This window comes from Bactrocera tryoni, chromosome 1 (genome assembly GCF_016617805.1).
Source record: "Bactrocera tryoni isolate S06 chromosome 1, CSIRO_BtryS06_freeze2, whole genome shotgun sequence".
Taxonomy (NCBI): Eukaryota; Metazoa; Arthropoda; class Insecta; order Diptera; family Tephritidae; genus Bactrocera; species Bactrocera tryoni.
In genome coordinates this window covers 43,297,600-43,321,126 of record NC_052499.1, presented here as the reverse complement: position 1 = coordinate 43,321,126, position 23,527 = coordinate 43,297,600, and the positions used below count along the sequence as shown (strand labels likewise).

At 38.1% G+C, this 23,527-nt stretch overlaps 1 protein-coding gene across 2 annotated transcripts in view; it reads right to left on the bottom strand.

Moving 5' to 3' along the window:
• LOC120771228 (mediator of RNA polymerase II transcription subunit 15-like) overlaps positions 1 to 23,527 on the bottom strand; it is a 414,224-nt gene that overhangs the window by 143,217 nt on the left and 247,480 nt on the right. For both annotated transcript variants that reach the window (XM_040099142.1, XM_040099150.1), the window contains exon 4: positions 7,432 to 7,792. In XM_040099142.1, the coding sequence (XP_039955076.1) occupies positions 7,432 to 7,792 (361 nt within the window). The remainder of the gene's footprint in view (positions 1 to 7,431; positions 7,793 to 23,527) is intronic.

The following is a 23,527-nucleotide window of genomic DNA, read 5'->3' as shown; positions in this document are numbered from 1 at the left end:
AGAAAATAATGCGTGGTCAACGATTTTCGTCGCCAGGAGATGTTGTTGAAGCATTCAAAAATAATGTTTTGGAGGTGTCTCCATCGGAGTGGAAAAAGTGCTTCGAAAATTGGTTTGAGCGCATGCAAAAGTGTATAAATCTTGATGGAGAATATTTTGAAAAACAATAAAACCATTTTCGTTGATAAATATTCCTATTTTCATTATTAGGCCAGAAATATATATAGCACCCCTGGTATGTATATGGTATACTATTTAGCAAATATCTACATTCGTCATTATCGTATGACCATATGATAATGTAGGTATATATCAAAACTGTATGATAATATTATCAATAAAATATCCTTCACAAATAAAAGTTTCCATACTTGATTTTGAATGTTCAGTTTGTATGGCAGGACAGTGAACAGTAATCCATGTCAAAATTCGTGAGGATATGTTGAGAAATAAAAAAGTTCTTCCTGTAAGAACTTAATTTCGATAGTTCAATTTGCATTGCAACTAAGTGCTATAGTGGTCCGATATCGGCGGTTCCGATAAATGAACAGTAGAACGTTAGAATTTTAGGTCGATGTCTTATTAATTTCGTTACATATTTTAAAGGGTATCCGACGTTTCCTTGGGGTTGTTACAAATTTTATGTCAAACTTAATATTTATATCCTGCTCAGGGTATAAAAAGGAATGTCGGGGAATTAAACACCTTTAATCGAAATAGGCGACCAAAGCTGAGGGTCTTTTCTCCAAGACAGTGCTTGGAAAAATGTGTCGCTGAAAAGAGTAATCGCTCATAAACGGCCATATTTGACATATAGGAGATATCATCACGAGGGTTCACACAACTTTTGTGACTCACCAAAAGCTTCGCTAGCTTGGGTGGATGTTCTTCTGCATGTACGTTACTATCCGGATCTGGCGTCTACTGTTTCCTACCTGTTCTACTCTTAGGCGAATGATTTTGCTGGCGAAAAACTCTCTTAAGACAAGCTTAAGAAAATCGACCATCTCAGCTCTTTGCTTATAAGGACGAGGTTCCTATGAGAGAGGCATTACAAAATTACTTTCGAAATGTCTTTCCAATATCAATTTCCACTAAGCATTGTCTTTTAGATGTGATTTAAGTAAAAATTCAGTATATTTCAGACCTTAAGCTCGTCGAGTCTCACATATACTTGTATATAAATACTCTACAAATGATAAAGCATAGCGAATACTCAAATAGGTATATCTTTCTTTTTTAACCATACTCGAAATGTTGACTCACACACTGGCACACTTCTCTCCCAAGAGATATACACACACACATATATACAGAGAAATCTAAATAATGCACGGCACTTTGCTAACTGCAGCTTTTAGCTAAGCAAACATGGATAAAAGTAGAGAGTGGAGAAAGAACGAGCAAACAGCAGGTGTGCAAACTGCGATAGTTCAACTCCGTTGGATATTCGATGCAGCACTGCCTTAGCCACCATGCCTGTATGCTTGTGCAAGAGTGTGCCTGTGTGCACAAGGTGCAGCTTAACTAATCCTTTCACTTAGCAATCAAAACATATCCTCGTCGGGAGTGGAGCTTCTCAATTTCTTTTTCATTGCAGTCAATATTTGCACTCTCCCCGAGCAGCAGCAGTAGTTTCGCATTTTTTTCGATTCTCGAACTGCACTTTGCTATAAATGTCGCATTGGAGAGGTGGAGGAGAGAGAGACTGTGTGTGAAGAAAAGAGAATACGGTCGGGAAATGTGATTTAAAACGAAGTGCCTAGTGTGTCGATAGCGTTTTGTTTATGCATATACTTTGGTGCGTTCGAGTCAATAGATTTTCGCATTTTTCAGCATTTTGCTTTGTTCAGTGCCATCGTCGGTAAAGTCAAATAAAAGGTCTCTGGCTTTGCATTGGATACTTTGTGAGGAATTAATTATTAAATGTTTCGTGTAACCTTTAAAAGCTCTAATTCTCTCTTCAGATATGACTGACTTTTGGAATCCCGAGCCAATTTTTGAGTAAATTGTTAGCAGAATGACGCCTGGATGAGATATTCTCTTTGAAATTAAGTGCAATTTAAAAATGATAACATTTCCTCTCTCTGACCGGGATAAACTGTCTTGAATCTTCACCTTAAGGAGTAACTTTTCTTGGGTTAAAAATTCACTGATTCTACTCCATACATAATTTTAGGTACCGGACCACTGCAGTGTTTTTTTACTGCTATTACGGTGGCAGTAGCCAATTTGCTAGGAAGTGCAGCTTTCAGGGAGATAAGCATTCACTCCGACAGCAGAGTGGCTGCGCCCGCTAACTGTGTGCTCAGAGCTAGTCAAAGAGTGTCTGTCCTCCGTAGAAACAGCATCAACTTGGTTTATCATTAGACTCGTTTGGGAGCCGGATATTGCGGAATCGCAGGTCTTAGCGGAATCGCTGGTAACTGCAAATTTGAAGAGCTAGCGAAAGGTTGCTCCGCTCGCATCGGAATAAGAACGAGTTGGATGTTCATTGTCATCTTGCTTTCTAGCACTGTGCCAATGGACCTGGCGTGCATTTAGCAGACGAACGACGAACTGCTCTTGTGCGACTGCAAGATCCTTTTAACCTCGAGTATAACGCAGGGTATCTACTGAACTACTTGCATTTAGCAAAGTTGATGTTGCCACAAATTGTTGCACAATTGCCCAATAGATATACAATGCGGCAAGCCTAAATATCTTCACGGACGCACGTTGTCAAAGGTGTATGGAGGAGGTGAAGTGAAAAAATACACGCACTTTCTCCTCCACTGTACAGCCTTTGCAAGACTTTGGCTGAAACGTCTCGACAATCCTACCTTCGGCGGGATAGGAGGCATAGCCGAATCTTACATTAGCCGTCTGAACAAATTACGCTCAATTAGACTCAAAGCGCTTTGTCGATTTGTTAGGGTCTTTTGATCTACTATATACTTGTAGAAGTTTTAGGCCCCACAACGGACTGGCGTTTTAAGTTGTTCAAATGTGATCCATGTTGGGATCGACCTCTTAATCCAACCTAATTTAACACAATATATAATTTTTACAGGCATTACTCAACAGGGCAGATTGGTAACTAAATATATTGAAAGTTGCAGTTAGTCACAATTTTCCGCACAAAACGGGAAGTAAGAATAGTAACTTCAAATATGGGTTGATAGGAATTCGACTGAACAAAAATAACATGATCTGTTTAATGAAAAAGTAGCTCTACTTGGATCCCCCGTTATCATATTCTCCGAAATATATTATTTTGTAGAGGTTTGATTTTTGTTAGTTAAGATAGCATGAATTTCAGGAATCACCGTCGATCGTCTATTCAATCTTGAAAATGGTTAGTTTGTAGATTGGCTTCGTAGTGTAAGTAAAAATAGTTTTGTAAGCGAACCTTGCAGTAAATGCAACCTAGTAATGATCAATTTCTTATTTGCTTAGTTCGAAATTCTAATTAATTTCCAGAAACTATTCATGCTCACAATATCAAAAAGCGCATTTGTCATAATCAGCGTAGTGCAACATATGCAATATTGATTGACGTGCCAAAAAGCACAACAAAAAATGGAACTCGACTAACTTTTGTATGAAACGAAAGCCTGCTGTACGCGCCTTATTTGTTTCGTGTACATTTTCCAAACCAAGTCTTCGATCAAAAGTAGAACAACTTTTACAATGCCATTTCGTTATCAGCTGCGACTAGTTTTCTATAATATGTACATTGTTTTTGTTTCCTTCCGCTTTAGTGTTTTTTACTTATCAATTATACATATGTATTTGTGTATATACATTCTATTTTCGCTTTTCCTGCTTCTGCGACTTTTTCTTAGCACTGTTGCTCAGATATTCCATATTCCCGAGACTGTAACGCTTTGCGCAAGCAATGCATACTTTTAGGAGCAGTGACACATGTGTAGAAAGGCACAGCCCAACATCATAATACGTGTCTTTTCACAGCAAACTGAACGGCGCTTGCGAGTGGTGTGAGTGCAGAGGATGCAACAAAATACAATATAAATTTCTTGAAGAGACGAGAAGACGCAAAATAAATACAAACTAAGAAACAACAGCAAAAAATCAACAATGGCGCTTGAAAATGATAAATCATTGTTGGCTGAAGCGAACGAATGTGGCGGAAGAGCGGCGAAGAAAAGGTAAATAGTAGCGGTATAGCGCACACAGACACACACACGTGGACAGGCGTGTGGCAAGACAAATGCGTTTTCGTGTGCAGCACAGACACAGAGTGCGAGGAACGAGCAAAGCCAACGGAAGCAAAATAAAAAGCAAACAGCAGCGAAAAACTTGGCAGATGCACACAACTCAAGACCACAACCAAGTTCCAGTTGCAAGCAACTATACAAAAGTAACAACAAAAATACAAAATAATAAAAATCACGCAATCTCCAGTCGGGCTGTCTTGTCTGCTTGCGTTTTCTACACGAATGGCTAGCATACTTTCCGGCGTATTCATCACGTAGTTCAAGTGTGTGAGCCTCGACACACCCACACACAGCAGAGGTCTATGCAAGTGTACGTGTTTGCTCTCTGCGTGCCTTCGTGCTGATAAGGCATACGCGCGCTATCCGCTTGCCGCTTGTGTGTAATACAACAAGAAAATGAATGTGTATATACTTGTATAAAGTAGATATGTACGATGCATGGCAATAAAGATTTATGTTAGCGGGCAATAAGGAAGACGCACGACCACAACAAGTTCATGAAATTTATGCTTGCACGCATTTTAACGCTTTATTGAAGCGTAAAAAGTGAACTTAAAGCATGTTGCATGCTTCTAGGGGCGCGCGCTAGGTGCTAGTCTGTAGATGGTAGGCACTTAAAAGTGACGAAAATGGGTGTGCGTAAGGAACGAATCGAGTGTAATTAAATCGTTAGACCTAGAAGAATAATTTCGTTTATATTAGAAATATTTTTATTTTATAACTCGTCCAAAGAATCGCAAACATTTGATAGAAGACTGCACAGCAGCGTAAAATGTTCAGATATTCAAACGAGGTTTACTACCTGATCATCTGTGTACTCACAGAGGAAGTGTAGAACCATTTGCTTACTCGGTTCGAGTTTGCAGCTGTGGCAAGCACTGTTATAGCGCACGCCCATTTTTAACGCATGGTCTCCAAGTTCCGTTATGGTAGTTATAAGTCTGTATATACTTCTCCTGCACATATTTACTAAGTTCTTAGTTTAAGTTTTGTCATATTTTGACCATATCTCTTTTGCTATCACATAAATTTCACTCTGTGTTCTGTTCTTGCTCGTTCCTAGCATGCACGGTGTTGTCTCCGCTTTAGATTCGTCTAGAAAGGCTATTGACTTGGGCAACTCGTCTGCTCTTTCATTGCCGAAAATGTTGCTGTAATCGGTAACTCAAATTATGTACAAGTTTAGTCGTTCTACCAGTGAGCTTAAAGCCTTTATACATTTGTTAACTAAGCTGGCATTATTTCTTGTTGTCGACAAAGCTAGCAATGCAGCCAGCCAGGTTGTCCGTGTTAATCGTAGACTTCTATATCCTCCCTATTTATTTAGAAGACGCTTGCTCAGTTTGGTAGACGGATAGAGAGAGATATATATCGGTTGTCAAAAAAGTCTTGCGGTATTTTCGCTAGTTGGCGCTGAAAGCGCGTAGTTCTAGTTTTATTCGTCGTATCGGGTCATGCTATACCTTTTTGGAAAGCTCATTTCATGCGCTAACAATTGTTTGATTGATTGTCGTTTCTTTTAAGTCGTTCGTGAGTTATAGCGTCGCAAACATGGAGCAAAATAAAGAGAAAATACGGCATATTTTACAGTACTACTACGATAAAGGCAAAAATGCATCTCAAGCCGCCAATAAAATTTGTGCAGTTTATGGACCCGATACAGTTTCCATTTCCACCGCACAACGATGGTTCCAACGTTTTCGTTCTGGTGTAGAGGTGGTCGAAGATGCGCCACGCTCCGGAAGGCCTGTCGTCGAAAATTGCGATAAAATCGCTGAATTGGTCGAAAGAGACCGGCATAATAGCAGCCGTAGCATCGGTCAAGAGATGGGCATGAGTCATCAAAAATTAATTTCAATTTCAACGAAAAAAAAATCAATAAAAATACCGCAAGACTTTTTTGACAGCCCATTATCAAGTTCTTCGGAGCATATTCCTGTCTCTACATTGAATCTATTTTTGATAAATCAGTATAGATTGAGATAGTATCCTTCTCTCTACTAAACATCTTCCCCATTCACGTCTAGAGGGTATTCTCCCTTGGTAATAACTGTTGAAACCCAACCTTGGGATTATGTAGTCTGGTTAATTTATATTTGCATCGAGCTGGTTCAGAACCTCGATATGACCTTCACTCCTCCTATTCCAAACACCAATTTTCTTAATTAGTAGAAAATGTTGACAATTTCCGCATGTAACAAGATATGGGCAGTTGGTGCAGGAGCACATTAAGCGTATCGAGTGTAGATAACTTAATAGCACCGGTAAACCCTGTACAGAAAATCCTCTGTTTTGAATTATTATACTTCCATATCTCAAAAATTAATGGTAATTCTTTCGAATTTACTGGCTATATTTGATTTTGAGCCCCAGTTTCTGCGGAGTTTTCTTTTGCACGTGTAATACGCCATATAACCTCATCCAATATGTTCCTCAATACTCATTTTCCAATTTAGTTTGGTATCGATTCCTAGATATTTTGCTATGAGGGATAGAGAAATTGTAGTTCTACCGCCTTACTAGGGTTAATCCCTTGTCCGTTACTCGAGGCTCTTTCCATAGCCTCACAGATAGTGGAAGAAGTTCTTACAATAATCCAGTTCTAACACTTTTTTGCTTAATATGTATACAAAAATTCAGCGCAAAAAATATTACTACTGAGGACTCACATCACTTTCGGAAGTCTATAAGGGTTCTCCCTAGGTAAGGTTCTGAATCAATAAGTTATGAAGAAAAGCATCTATGCTAGAGCAACAATCTTTCGAATTTACATAAAAATAAGTGAGAACGAAACTAGTTTTTTTACCGGGCAATATTCATAAAGTGATATGTATGGACTTAAGAGGTTATGCCAGAAAATATAAAGATACTTAGAACGTATGCCATGAAGAAAGTTATTGTGAAAACGCAGTAATATCAATATATTTAAGAGCCGGGTTGAAGAAGCGAACCACAAAGTTTGGATGTACTCACGACCTCGTAACATTTCCTATAACCTCGAAATTTTAATAGACGTTTTAGGTTTTATAAGTTTCTTAGTTATAAATTTCAGGCATTATGTTTTATTTATATATACAAATGTTAAATTGATTTCTCAGCGAAAGCCTTCGCCGTGTGCTTACTACAAATATTTTTCATATATACAGAATATACTCGTATGTCACTTATAAGTTTCGACGGAGAAAAATCACCGTATTAAACTAGAGCTTACCTTTTGTTTGCGCCGAGGACACATCCACCGGTTGTGCATGTAATTGCCGCGATTCGAGAAAACGTTGCTGATGCAAACACGCCAAGGATGATGACAACGACCCCAACGCTGATGATGCAGACGTCGACGTCGACGTCGACGACGATGATGACGACGACGACTGTGAGGACTGCGAGGACGTTGATGAGGAAGAGAACGGCGAGAGGGACGCCGCCAATGCTGAGCTTGTAGCAACAGATGTTGGCGTCGAACGAAATGTATTCGTCGTTGAGGCGGGTGTGTTGGCATTCGTGTTTGCGGCGGTAGTGGTGTTGCAGCCGTTTTCGTCGTGCGTTGGCATTTTCAGTGGCATATTAGGAACCTGCAATAATAGAAGAAGAATACAAAGAAAATTAAATGAAAGTTATGCACAGGGAAAATTAGTTATTATGTGTGAGTGGCAAGTGGATGTGGGCGCCTGGAGATATGCGAGCTATGGAAATGTACACGCTTGACGAGCGGAGGTGGAAACATATATTGCAGACAAAAGGTAAATTAGCTTGCGCCAAAACGAAGAAAATATGATTTTGCGAAAACGTGAATAATAAATAGATATGAGTCGCTGGCTGGAAGTGAAGCGGAGTAGAGCGACAGTCAGTAAAGACATTGATGTGAACTTACTGAAGTGATATTGACGGCAGCTTAATTGCCGGACTAATCACTTGCATTTGACAGGAGCAAAGGCGCCGAGAAGCTAAACAAAAGATTTGTTGGAAAATTGTAAGCTGGAAGGAGAGCGATTTCTATGAAAGCCGTCAATTTAATTAAGGTTTGTGAATAAGACACGGACGCATTCGCTTACTTGTATTCAATGTGGGTTCATCTTATCTGCGACAACAAAAATTACTATCCTAAATAAGTTCCAATTCCAGCAAGAGCTGCCGAATCGTGTATACTCAGTCATCCGGGAATTCCTACCCAATTTTCGTAATTTTAAAGAGTAACTCAACAGCTTTCCTTATATCAAACTGCTGTTTTGGGATGCTAGACGGCGTTCAGGACGATCTTCTACGGCGTTTCGTAAATATGAATGAAATATGAGGCTACACAGGTTGCACATAAATGCGAATAAAAACAGGGAATGTTTCACGACAAACGAGAGACAAATAACAATGTTTCAGGAAAAAAGAAATTCAAAGAAGATATAAAGGCAGCGGTATTTTGCCTAATAATAATAATATAATTTGGCTTAAGGTCGGTATTGATTTACGAGAATTTGGCATTATATCATCAAGAGGCACGAAAAACCTTTCCACATCTCTTCTCAACAAGATCTGCCGGATTTATTATTTTGTCCACTAGAAAGAAACGTCGAAAACCCTATAAAATAAATGGTATATTCCAGGAATACAGGTATGAAAATACTAATTTTGAATAGGAAAGTACAAAAAAATATTCACTGTATTGACCATAGCTTTGCACTCATTTTGACTACCATTCTGTCAAATTTTTGGATACTATTCCAAGAGAAATGTTCGTCTTTTCAAGAAACCAATAAGACACCCAGTTTTCGACTTCTGCTAAGACATCGAAGTGCTGTTCAGCCAATGCGGAACCCATCGACGAAAACAAATAGTAAACGAAAAGGGCCAAGTCTCGTGAATCCGCCAAGTGGGCCCAGCTAAGTATTTTGATTGTATCCTGAACCGATTTAGCTTTGTGTTTAGGTGCATTGTTGTGTAATAAAATTACTTTGCCGTGTCCTATGGACCATTTGTCGATCAATGCACTGATTTTTTTTCGTATCTTAGAAGCAAAATTTCACAAGTGTTGTTTCGGTTTAACATTTGTCTTTCATTCAATTCATGAGGCACTCATTTCCTACACTTTTGGATCTTTCCCATAGCTTTCAAACGATCTTAAATTGGTTGTCGTGCAACATTTACCACGGCTGCCATTTGCTTTTGACTTGAAAGTATCATCAATATTGGATGAAAATTTTGCTTGCAGTTCGACGTCTTCACACCGATTTGAAGGTCTTTCACGCTCTTTATTTCTCATACTCAAATCATTATCTCTGAAGCGTTGATGCTATCTTTTGCATGTTGCTATTTATAGAGCATGATCAGCATATGCCTCGACCAGCATTCAATGCGACTCTGCAGCGCTTTTTTTTCAAATGGAAACAAAAAATGAATGCTTTCCGTAAATCATCACTTTTTGGTAGAAAATTTGACATTTTGAACACATTGAAAATATATGTTTTTTGTGCAATGACTGTAAGATTATTGAATAAGTTTGACAGATGTCATGTCAACGAAATAGAAAAAAATTAGGGATCGTTTACAACAAATGTTCCCGAGAGTCTCAGGAAAGCAACTTTATTAAGGTGTTACGTGGGTTTACGGGTTTCAAAGAATCGAATTTTTATCGTCTATTTATTGTCTTATAAAATTATACAACACCTGTAGAATATTGCTTTAAATTTTCAAGTTGATCCGAGTAATAGTTTCGAAGATACAGTTATGAGAACTTGTGCGCTCAAGGCTAGCTAAGCTAAGTGCACCGTCTTTAGACGCGTTTTTCTCGAAACTGTGTTTTTAAAGTCGGTTGGCAAGATTTTTCGAGAACTACTCAACCGGTCTTCATGAAATTTTACACAGGACTTTGAGATACAATTTTTAATTACAATATTAGAACAAATAATTTAATTACAACTATTTGAAAAAGAAAAATGTCGAAATTTTCGCTGATATTTTATTTTTTTTTTGTAAAAGTATATACCAAAAATTTAATTTTCCGTTTTTTTCGTACAAATTCTAAGTTGAGGTTTTAATTAAAACACGTATTTTTACTCTTTAGATGACCCTCTATCACTTCGGATCACCGAAAATTACATTGCAATGGCCGAGTTTAAAATAGTTTTTTCCAAAAATTTCACAATTTCTTTGTTAATTGTGTATGTTTGCAACAATAAAAAATTTCAATAAACTATTAGGTCTACAACTTGGCTTCCGCCGTTTTGTTTTTTTGTAAATTTAAGGCTCTATTGTATAAAAACGGTTACAAAAATGTTATTCAAAATATTGGCCGTCGCTAGCTACTACTTTTGTCCATCTTTCTGGCAGCATGCGTATTCCGTGATGAAAGAACTCCTCATCTTTCGAGTCGATCCAAGTATCAATCCAATTTTTGACTTCATCATAAGAACTGAAGTGCTCGTTAGCTAGACCGTGTGCCATCGATCGGCATAAGTGGTAGTCAGATGGCGCAACGTCTGGAGAATACGGCGGGTGGGGTAAGATCTCCCACCTCAGCGTCTACAAATTTTTTTGACCACCTTTGCGACGTGAGGCCGAGCATAGCCATGCTGGAAAATGACTTTATTGTGTCTTTCCTCGTACTGTGGCCATTTTTCTTTTAGTGCGCGGCTCAAACGCATCAATTGCGTTCGGTACCGATCTCCTGTGATGGTTTCACATGGCTTTAGCAGCTCATAATATACCACCCCCAGCTGGTCCCACCAAAAGCAGAGCATGACCTTGGCGCCGTGAATGTTTGGTTTTACCAATATAAAACGATTTAATCGACCAGTGCTTGACCCTAGAGACATCTATTCGAAAACGGCGGAAGCAAAGTTGTAGAGTAGTCTTATATGAAAAAAATTGTTGAAAAAACTGTTTTTTATCCAAGGAAACCATGGAACCGCTTAAATAGAAATAAACACAGCAAAATGTAATTCAAACTTTTTTTATATTTACAAGGACACTACGTTTGATTTGTATCATTTGTTTGTTCGATTCACCATTTTCGAAAGGCAAGTAATATTAATACGTGGATAAAAATCTGAAGACTTTTTCATTAATTAAGCAGAATTAATTCTTCATTTGAAGTGTGCTTTCTTTGTTTATTCTCTACCTTATTAATTTTTAATAGACTTTACACTTCAACTTCCTATGCTCTAATTACTTAACATTTTTTCTTGTTGGCGTTTGAGCGCGTTCATAGAAATCAATGTGATTTTTGAAAGATTCACGGCGCATTTACATGCTAATGAGCTTTTCCTCTGCGTTTATTCAACTTTGGCACAGAGCAAAGGCAAAGCAACCTCTCACTCGCTCAGTAAATGAAAAGCAGTTATGAAACTTCAGGTATATATGTACATATGTATGTATGTGTAAGTATATATGTGTAGGTATATATATATAAAATTCCATTGCAGATTTCCATAAATCACCGTTCAACGCAAAAGGCACCAAATTAAAATAACAGAAAAAGATGAAAAAATAAATAAATGACTTCAGTGCGCGTACAAATTCAGTTTGGAAAGAAATGCGAAAGCAAATTGCAGTTACGCGCTGAATTCGATTTGGCTTCGTTCGTCTGCCTTCTCTGCCGACAGTTGGCCTGTCGGCTGACTTGAAGTGAAAGCCAGCTTGCTTGCAGTTAAATTACATTTCTACTCCCACAGCAAACACCTATTTTTCCGTTTTTGCAAACTTTTGCCGAAACTGGTGCCGGTCCGCTTTAGTTAGTACGATTGTGTGTATGCCAGTGGGGGTTTGTGGAGTGCATGAATCAAGAAAACTGAAATTATTTACTAAAGGTCGCGCTGATAGAACGGGAGAGCGCGAATTAAAGTAAAAAGAAGAAAAACTGAATAAAAAAAATTATAAAGAAGCGAAAGCATTCAAGAAGTGTGCTGGCGCGTTTTGTCGCTGGCGGTTACTTCGCGATTACAGTTAGAATTTGAGCACCAAGAGAAATGGTTGGTTTATAAAACAAGCAAACTTCTAGAAACAACAAAAACTACCGCAAACACAATTCAACCACTATGAGCTCAGCGAACTTGAGTGCATTTGTTCCCCAACACGTTCGCGCCGAAAGCACACTTTAAGCGTTTGCCAGCCGGCACCTTCATCACTGCCCTCAAGAAAAAATCCACTGACCGAACTAGAAAACTGATTTCACTTCTTTCCTGCTCACCCATTCGTAAGTGGTTGGGTGCCAAATGGCAAATGACTGCAGTTGCAATCTTCCACAAGCACCAAGTGCAGCTTTATGTAAAGCGAAAAGTAACTCAGTTCTGTGGGTGGTGGCGGAAGGGAGGTGAAGGCGAGGGCGACATGCTTTCGCTGTCACATTGGCGAACTTTGATTGTCAAAGGAAATGCAGCGCACCGAGTGAAAAATAATGGCAACCGCGCAAAGCACAGCAATCAGCATGCTAAAGTGGGTGTGATGAAGCGCAGCAGAGTGGAAGTAGAAGCGGGAAAATTGAGCGCTGAAGAATTGAATATCGGTGACTTTCGCGCACACATTGCGATGCTATGCGCAGACCTTTCGGGGTCACCGTGAAATTCAACAACTTTCGCAAAGGTAAAGAAAAAACGAAAACAACAAAAAGTAGAGAAAAGGTTAAACAACTTTTCGTTGAAGCAATGACATTACGGCGATGAAAAAAATAATAGAAACAAAAAACATTAATCAATCACCATATTTCACTGTTCTTTTCTTGTGATAATAATGGGAAGGCATTTGCAGCCACTGGTAGTATTTTTGCCTCATCTGTTCACTTATGAATAACGTCGAGATAAATAGTGCTGGAAACCCTTTACAGCAGCCACGCCCAACTTCACAGGTCGATCTTCTTGTTATTCTTCTCTCCTAGAGTAGAAACCGCTTAGGCTTAACGACAGCGCGCTTTCTTCTTTTCGCTATTTGCCGCCAATTCAGGATACCAAGTGCAGCCAAGCTGCTTCTCCACCTGATCTCTCCAGTGAAGTGGAGGTTTTTCTCTTTCTCTGCTTTAGCTAAATTTATGGTCAACATAATCGGCCTACTGAGCGTATTATTCGCAATATCATCATCCATCTAGAGACCCAACATTCACTATTTTATAATATTCGACCATGTAGACCACGTTCAGCAAGCAGTGAAGATAGCAGCCCCAGCTTAGAGTGTACACGAAGACCATGGAGAGTCGATTCGGCGCCGGTCGCAGCAACTCGCATATACGTTTAGAACGTCTTAGCGCATTTTACGTCGAGATCTTAAATTGAAAACGTACAAAACTCAGCTTGTGCAAGAACTGAAGCCGCTCGACCTTCCCAAGCGACATCCCTTCGCTCTTGAAAAGTTCCTGGAAGATGCGACGTTTTCGAGCCAAATTTGATTCGGCGTTGAGGCCCATTTCTGAATGAATGGGTATGTAAACAAGCAAAATTGCCACATTTGGAACGAAGAGCAACGTGAAGGGATTCAAGAGCTGTCATTTCATACAGAAAAAATAAAGGTTTGGTGCGGTTGGTGGGCCGATGGAATCATCTGTCTATATTTCTTCAAAAATGATGCCGCTGAGGACCGACTATGGCGATCGTTATCGCGCCTTGAAAGCCGACTATTTGATGCCAGAAATTGAAGCTCGTGATCTCAGCGACATTTGGTTTCAACAAGACGGTGCCACTTCCCAATGAATTTATTGCGAGTATACTTCGGTGAGCAGATAATTTCACGTTTTGGGCCGGTCGATTGGCCACCAAGATCGATGTGATATCACACCGTTAGATTTTTTCCTGTGAGGGTATGTAAAGTCTAAAGTCTATGCGGACAATGTCGTCTTGATTCAGGCCTTGGAGCGAAAGATCACACGTGTCATTCGCCAGTTACCAGTCGAAATGCTCGAGCGAGTCATCGAAAATTTTACTCAACGAATGGACCATCTGAGACCATTTGAAGGAGATAATCTTCAAGAAGTAAATGCTAAGGAATGTTTTTTCGTATAATAATAAATATTCCCTATTAAATTTGAAGTTTCTGTGTTTGTTTTTAAGTAGAGAACCACGAAATGGGGATCACTATATGTATATATACATACATATATGTACATATATACCGAATTTTAAATATTTCAATTTGCTTAGATTCATAGTTTTATTCCTTTTCCAAGCAATAACAAAATACTTTTCTGTTGTCGACAGTCCAGAGTCAGAATTTATTTTCGAAAATATATGTATCTAGTAAGATATAATTTTATTAACACCACTCCGAATTAAAACACAGATTAAGACATACAATACATCAAAGTATTTATTTATAAACGATTAATGTTTGATTTTGTAAGTAAAGACATAAAAACGCGCCTAATTGAAATGCATAGAAAGTTTCGCCTTTAATTGACAGTTGCGAGCGCACTTCGGTGGACGGCGCTCGGTCTGCGATTTAAGTGGCACGTAGAGGCCAAAGTGTTTATTGGTGTTTAAATGATAAATACATATATTTGTATATAACATGTATATACATATCTTATCACGACTTTATATTTATATATATGCGATTATATATACACAGCGCTAAAATGTATGCATAGAACTTCGAATTTGTTGCGCATATTAATTGCGTATTATTCTAAAAATATAAGAAATAAATGAGTTTTTATTGCAGGCAATTTGCAGTCATAATCGTCGGCGCCAATAAGTTGTAATTCATTCATTCCAGCTATTAAACGCAATTGCAAGCTTAATACAGTGAGGCTTGGGCGGCGGTGTGACGGGGCGTATGCGGTGCCTGATTGCCGCTTAGAATTGCAAGTACAATGCCACCACTACTACAACAGCACTACAATAACAACGATTTGCAAAAAGGCAACAAGTGCAGCATGAATAATGGAAATCCGTCAGTAATGCTTTATCGCTTTGTCATGCCTGCGCTGTAAGCTGATTTATATGACACGCACACATACACAGGCCCGTAAGCAAACTCGCTGCCAGACGAGTGTGTGTGTGAGCATGCATATATGTGTGAATGCACGTCTGGACCTGTCAATATTTGTCTCTCCACATTTTTAATGTCTCGCTCGCTTTCGACGTCTCTCAAGTGACACTTGCAATGGCACGTTGCCTGGGGTCGCGGCGTGCAGCAGCGGGTAGCGGGCGTGGTCACGCGGTGGCTGCGGTGCCACTGGCATTATAATTAGCTGTTTAGTGATTTAATTAATAATCGCTCGCGCGCAGACAATTCGCGACTCAATTAATTGTCCGTTCTCCTGCTGCTTTTGCGATTCTCTTCGCTCGCTGACAGTTTATTGGTATTTTCATAATGGCGCGGCGATTAAATGAATGTGGTAATTTGCTTCAAGCATTTTTATTGACAATTAGTAACGGGTTCGGGCTGCCATAAATTATTTAGTTTTCATTCCGTCAGCTGAACAAGACTCTCTTAACATGGGAAGTTTATGGAAAATTAGGTGGGTGGAATGCAATAAATTGCTGCATTAATTGGCATTATTACAGTTAGCTGTGGGTTATACTCAGCTTGAATGCTGAAAAACGTAGTTTTTGAAATTTCAATGTAAAAGTAATATATTTTCCATAGTTAAAATAGTGCCTTTTTAGTTGCTAGTTTACTAGAAGAATGACACAAGTCAAAAATTAAAAAAATTTAAAATGTTGCAGAATGAAAATAAATGAAATTATCCGCCATAAAGTTACAGTCACCGACAGATTTGGATTAGTTTTTTATATACTTGAACTTAAGTTTAAATTTAGAATATTTTGAAATAAGTCATTTGACAAAATAATTGATCGTTTTATTGAAATAATCACGAAATATATTTTTTTTTCTCACAAACAGCAAGCCAATTGAAACTTTTAAGTGAATTTATGAGTTACCAGTGTTGCCACCTTTATTCAATATTACAATCTTATGACACTTACTTTGAAAATAATTAATTATTTAAAAATGTTATAAATAATGAGGTTATACATTTTATAAATTTATCAAAGACTTAAGTATTAGTTATCGAGGTTGCCACCTCAGAGGTTTAAAAAAAATTTTAACTAAATATTGGAAAATTATTATGAAATTCAGATTATTTACTAAAATTTGTTCCAAAAATATTACTATGTGGTTGCCACCTGATTTAAATCATTAAAAATAGCATTGCTTTTCGATAAAACCTGCATTATTTGGTTGCTTCTTAAAAACTAATTTATATACATTTTTGGATAGTAAAAATAAAAATAATAACTTTTAATTTGCCAAACTCACGGATAAATTTTATTTTCATAAAGAAATAAAACATTATTTTCTTACAAATTTTAATTTTTTAATATCTATGAATATCAACAAGTAAACTTTCATTTCAAATATATTTTATTTCAGTCATAAGTTGCTCTCAACTAGCTAAAACATGGAAACTGGCGAACCGAACAGATAACTGACATAGATAGATGAATTGAAATTTATGGTTTATTGTCCTTTCCTGTTACTACAACACTTTGTTAAAGCCACTCAAATCTATGAGGCTTCGTAAAGCTTTTGGATTAATGAACGAAATGTGTTCTCTCATTTATTGCCCGATAGCCTGTCTTCTTCTACTGGCGATTGCCTGGCCATCTAGGAATATGTGCTTTGGTGTCTCTACTTTTAGATCATACATGCGACACAGATCCGAAGCGACTACATGCGAAAAACGGCCTAAATACCAGCCGAGTCGCAAAAAAGTGATTCTGCTGCATGGCAATGCTCAGCCTCACGTTACCAAACCCGTTAAAACCTAACTGGAAACGCTTAAATGAGAAACTCTACCCCATCTGCCATTTTCTCCAGATTTGTACCGTCCTACAAGGTGCGTTCCGAAGTAAACAGGACTTACAAAAAAACAACAAATGGTTTTTTCGGCAAAATGAATTTATTTTATTTAAAACAGTCTCTTTCTGCTTCAATACAGCTTTTTGCACGGTCTAAAAGCATGTCGAAGGAGTGTTTTAGCTCGTTCACCGGTATGGCCGCCAGTATGCCTTTTGAGTGCCTCTACGTCTGCATAAAGCTTTCCTTTCATGAGCAAATGCATTTTTCCAAAAAGGAAGAAGTCGCACGGTGCAATATCAGGTGAATACGGGGAGTGTGATTTTAGGTCAAATAATCGGTCACAAGCGTTGATCGATGAGAGGGCGCATTATCGTGCAACAAACGTCAACTTCCATCTTCGCGATATTCGGGCCGAATACGTCGAATACGGCGCACCAAATGCTTCCAAACTGGGTGGAACAAATTATTTGTAGACAATACCCTTGGAATCTTAAAAACAAATCAGCATTGTCTTTACTGTTGACTTCTCTATGCGCAATATTTTGAGTTTCGGCTCGTCCAGTGCCATCAATTCAGCACCATGGCGTTTCATTCGGGATCGTATTGGAAACACCACGTTTCGTCACCAGTCAGAATATTGTAAAGGAAGTTTTTGTCCTTTTCGACCTCTTTAATGATGTCTTTCGAATGTTGGATTCTGAGCAATTTTTGGTCGTCAGTTAATTTGTGCGGAACAAACCGTGTACACACCTTTCGTAAGCCCAAATATTCGGTCAAAATGCAATAAATCGATGTTTTGGACATGTTCAATTCCATTTCCATGAATTACAATGATGATTTCGGCTGACTTTTGATGAATTCACGCACAGTTTCGATGGAATTTCCTGTGATCACGGATTTTGATTGCCCTACATGTTGATCGTCATTTATGTCCTCACGACCACTTTGAAAACGTTGAAACCACTCGTGCACTCTGCTACGGAATAGGTAATCATCGCCATAAACCTGTTTTATCAATTGAATCGTTTCGGTAGAAGTTTTACCAATTTTAAAACAAAATTTCATGTTGGCTCTGTTCGAATTTTTGCACCGATAACACAACATACTGTCATTTAAAACGCAATAACTTCACATCCAATAGATGAAATGTCATGAAATTCTCATTGGACAATCGATAAAGATACGAGTAGCAGATTCTAACACACCATTCGACATATAGATGGCGCCACCAGGGAGCGCTAGATTCAAAAAGGTTCTGTTTACTTTGGAACGCACCTTGTATTACTAAGTTTTCCGCTCGATGGCACGTGGTCTGGCTCAGAAGCAGCTCCACTAAAAGGATGGCAACGAAAAATGGGTTGAATCTTGGTTAGCAGGACAAGATGCACAGTTTTACTAAAATCATATTCGAGCTTTGCCAGAAAGATGGGAAAATGTTTGACTACCAGTGGGCAATACTTCAAATAATTCATTTGTAACCATTTCCTTGCAATAAAATAAAATTTTCATAAAAAAAAACTTAGTTGCGCATCTAGTAATAGAAATATTTTCTTTATATGTATATATTTTTGATTTAATTAAAAGTAAAGGTAGAGGTACTTCTTTCAATAGCCGTGTGCAAGAACTGAAGCCGTTCGACCTTCCTAAGCGACATCGTTTCGCTCTATGGGCTCTTGAAAAGTTCCCAGAAGACCCCAAGTTTTCGAGCCTAATTTTGTTCAGACATGAGACCCATTTCTGGCTCAATGGGTATGTGAACAAGCAAAATTGCCACATATGGGACGAAAAGCAACCTGAAGAGATTCAAGAGCTGTCATTTCATCCAGAAAAATGAGCGGTGGGGATATGTAAAGTCTAAAGTCTAAGCGGACAATATTGCTTCGATTCGGTCCTTGGAGCAAAACGTCAGGCGTGCCATTCGCCAGTTACAACTCGAAATGCACGAACGAATCATCGACATTAAACTCAGTGGATGAACCATCTGAGACATACACATTTGAAATAGATAATCTTCAAAAAATAAATGCCAAAGAATGTTCTTTCGAATGATAATAAACAATCCGTATTCAATTTGAAGTTTCTGTATTTTTACTTTAAACAAAGTAGAGAACCTCGAAATGGATCATCCTTTATACATATTTTTCCAAATATTAGTTCAATTTCTGATGACAAAAAAATTGTTGTATTTTTTTTATAACTCAGCAAGCACCCGACAACACTGCTGCCTTGCAAAGCACATATTTCTCAGAGCTCATATTTCTAGAAATTTAAATTCCTCACATTTCCTGCCTTAATTAAAATCTCAAATAGCCAAACAAAAGCGCTGAGATATTATTCAGCGCACACACGGCCTATAAAATATTTAACAACACGAATTAGTACTAAAAAGTGCCATGAAAAGTAAATCAAAACAACGCTAACACCGATTTTATCTATGCAAAGTGGGAGGCGAGGCGTGGCGAGGCGAGTTGAGTCGAGTGGCGTGCAAAGTGTAGCAATTTAAACAAATTAAACATTTATGTGCTACCAAACGCTGAAACCAAGACGGCAACGCAGTCACGCAGGCCAACTGCAACAACAACAATAAGAGCAACAACAGTGGCAGTTAGTGAAGCCAAAGTAAGCGCAGTTTAAAGAGTCAGTTATTTAGACAACCAATAAGTCAGACGGGCTGTCAGCTAGCTTGTAAGTCAGCGGCGCAACAAGGCGTAGGCGCTGTTGGGTATTACATACAAGCCCACAGCAACAAACAAACACATGCATACACATACAAGTTTACGCTTGGGGTATGCAAATAAGCGAAGGGGTGCCGCAGATTCGCCATTGTATTATCGCGCACTGGCATAAATAAATTCAAATCCTTAAGTACTTATCGCAAAATCTCACAACAACAACAGCACAACAACAAAAACGTTACTTGGACAGCAGGCGCTTTACTATTCTTTGAATTCCAAGCGAGCCAAGCGATAATTTGGCGTTTTTGTTGCTTTTGTGCTGATGGTGGGAGATATGGTTGTTGGTTTTTGGTTACGCTGAAGATGGTTGAAAGCGACGATGCCGCTAAACAACTTTAATTAAATTCATTAGCTTTTAAACACTTTACAACACTGGCATCTAAAGCAATAAATCTCTCTGGCTTGCGTTGGGCGACACATAAAACCAGCAAGAAAATTGTTGTGAAAAGATGGTGCAGAGGGGTAAGGAGGGATGGTACAGTGGTTTATTGTAATGCTGGGGAAAGAGTTTCATCAAAGGAGTGAAAATAATTTGCGAAGAATGGAAGATCATTTAAGATAAAATTTATGGCTTATTGAAAGTTATTATATAAAATGATAAAATGGCAAAATTAAGTCAAAAAAAAAAAATATTAAAAAAGTGAAGGATAATGATGCTTGAAAATAGGCAGGCAAGTGTTAGAAAGATGGCAAGAAAACTCGATATCTCTCGCGAGTTCTTGCTCAACTCGTCCCGATAAAGCTGAATTTTTCTTCAAACAGAGTACCGTAAATAGCTCTTTTGATCGTGTGAATTCCGATTCCACATTCATGGAGAGCAATATAACTGCCGATGAAAGAACAATTAATGGATTTTATACGATGATAATGCCAAAAACGCCAAGATTACCATCGATCAATCACAATTTGTTTATTTTGCCTTTATTTCAATTTTCGGGTACTTTTTTCACGATGTATGTATATGGCAGCTATATCCAACCGTGGTCCGATATCGGTGGTTTCGATAAATGAGCAACTTCTTGAGAAGAAAAGGACGTGTACAAAAAATTTCCATTTATATCAAAAACTGAGGGACTAGTTTGCTTATGGACAAACAGACAGATGAACAGAATGAGAGATGGACAGGCGAACATGGCTAAATCGACTCAGATGGGCCCATTTCTGGCTTAATGGTTTCACCAACAAACAAAATTGTCGGTATTGTGGTGAGTAAAATCCTCAAGCGGTTCAGAAATCCCAATTATATCCCCAAAAATTGAACGTTTGGTGCGGATTCTGGTAAGGCGGCCTCATCGGGCCTTATTTCTTTCAAAATGAAACAGAAAATGCAGTTATTAACCGACTTTTTTCCCGGAATTTGATGAAATCGACGCGAACGATCTCTATTTTTAACACACCGTCTTGCGGCGTCTTATATTTAACGTCTAAATATGTACACATTGCGTGCAAAGTTTGGCGATTCATAGATTTCGAGATATTTCCCAGTCAAATGGCCGCCAAGATCATGCGATTTAACGGCTCTAGAATATTTTCTCTGAGGATATTAAATCGAAGGTCTGCGCCAAATCAATCGAGGAGCTAAAACAACATATAGCGCAGTATAGCCGAATTTTTAGCCGAAATGCCTCACCGGAATATGGAAATTTGGCGTAAACGGAGTTAGGGTGGCCATTTGACCCACATTTCTTCAAATCATCAGATGAAATAAAATTAGCTGCTTAAAAAAACAAAAAAAAAAAACAAAAAAAGCAGAACCCCTATTGACGAAATTTGAGTGTTTTATTTTCATTTTGACAACACGCCACTCTTCCTGGTGGAACCCATAGTTTACCGGTATATCAACTTTATCCATATCATACATAGCGACTTTTTATACCCTGCACAGTGTATATAAAGTTTGTCACGAAGTTTGTAACACCTAGAAGGAAGCGTCGGAGACCCTATAAAGTATATACATATATAAATGATCAGTTGTCTGTCTGTCTGTCTGTCTAGTCCCTCAGTTTTTGAGATATCGTTTTGAAATTTTATAAACTTAATTTTCTCTTCAAGAAGCTGCTTATTTGTCGGAATTGCCGATATCGGACCACTATAACATACGATAACGATCGGAATCAAGTTCTTGTATGAAAAACTTTCACTTTTGACAAGGTATCTTCACAAAAGTTGGCACAGGTTATTTTCTAAGATAATAATGTAATCTCCGAAGAAATTGTTCAGATCGGCTTACTCTAGCATATAGCTGCCATACAATCCGAACGATCGGAATCAAGGGCTTGTATGGAAAACTTTCACATTTGACGTTGTATCTTTGCGAAATTTGACATGGATTACTGCTTAAGGTAGTAGTATAATCTCCGAAGAAATTGTTCAGATCGGATTACTACAGCATATAGCTTCCATATAGACTGAACACATAGTTACTAAAAGGAATGCACCTGTGAAAGGTATATTAGCTTCGGTGCAGCCGAAGTTAACGTTTTTTCTTGTTAATATTCAAAAACCCAAAATGAGAATCCGAAAAACAGAGAGAGATACAATTTTTCGGAATGACTTTGAAAGGCTAGATGTATAACAAATATCGCTCAAACTTCTCAAACAATTTAGAACTGACTCTATCATTTAAATTGGCGGCGAAATAAAATAAAAACTTTAAAAGTAAAAAAACAAATTTAAATAAAACCACTCAAAATTTTGGACAACATGAAACACAAGCTTGAAATAAAGGCATATCATATCAGTTGAGGCCAATATACATATATGGTAAGTCGATTTGGCATGTCCGAAGTGTTGCTCCAACACATAAAAAGAAATTTTTTTTGTGACTGAAAAACCAAAAAAAAAAAAAAAGAAAATGATATGTGCCATATAGCCAACCAACTAAATCAATGGAATATCCGACTAGGGAAGTTTTCTTCATTCGCCTTAAAGCCCAGACTTTGCACCTTTTGATTACCATTTGATCTGGTTTATCCATATCACCCACACTGTACTGTCGGAAAAATAAAAAAAACTCACAAATGTAGTTATATAGCCAATAGATTGCCAGTTTTTGTGAGCAACATTTGATTCTTTGTTGGACTACTTCCAGTTTTTGTGAGCAACATTTGATTCTTTGTTGGACTACTTCTTAGAAAGCTTTTTTTCTTCAAATCTTCGAACAATTACGCAACTGCATTCCTTAGCACTTTAACTTTATGTATTTCAAAAATAAATTTGAGTAGTATGCACTATATTAGCCACCACTGTATGCAGCTACCGTTACTGGTGATAAATTCCAACTCTTTGAAGAAGACCAGTTAAAATCCCCGTAAGGATGAGTGATTGGCGAGTGAGGCAGGTGATGGTTTGCACTGCAAAAGTTTTCTGCAGCAAGGAGGGGCAAGTCTGCAATCAGTTAGTGAACAGTTATTACGCTGCAATGAAAATCTCGTGTATCCCCTTTATATCATTACATCAGCACTCTCAGGCGGAGAAAACTACTAAATCATGCGAATAAATGCAAAACGGTAGTCGGAGGCGTGTCAGCGATGCTGATAGCGCCAGTGGAGCTGTAAAACTGAAAACTGAAAACTTAATTTTTGTTGTTGTTGTGCCTGCTACTGTTGCAGTGGAAGCTGTTAACTTAGGTATTAAAAGGAAATCTCGCAAACTTTCGCTGCTGTGAAATTGAACGAAAAATGCAAATGACCAAGAAAGTGATAGACAACAACAACAAAAACAACAAAATTTTATATATACATACATACACAGTTACATGTATATACACCAACTAATTTAGCACCAGCAAGG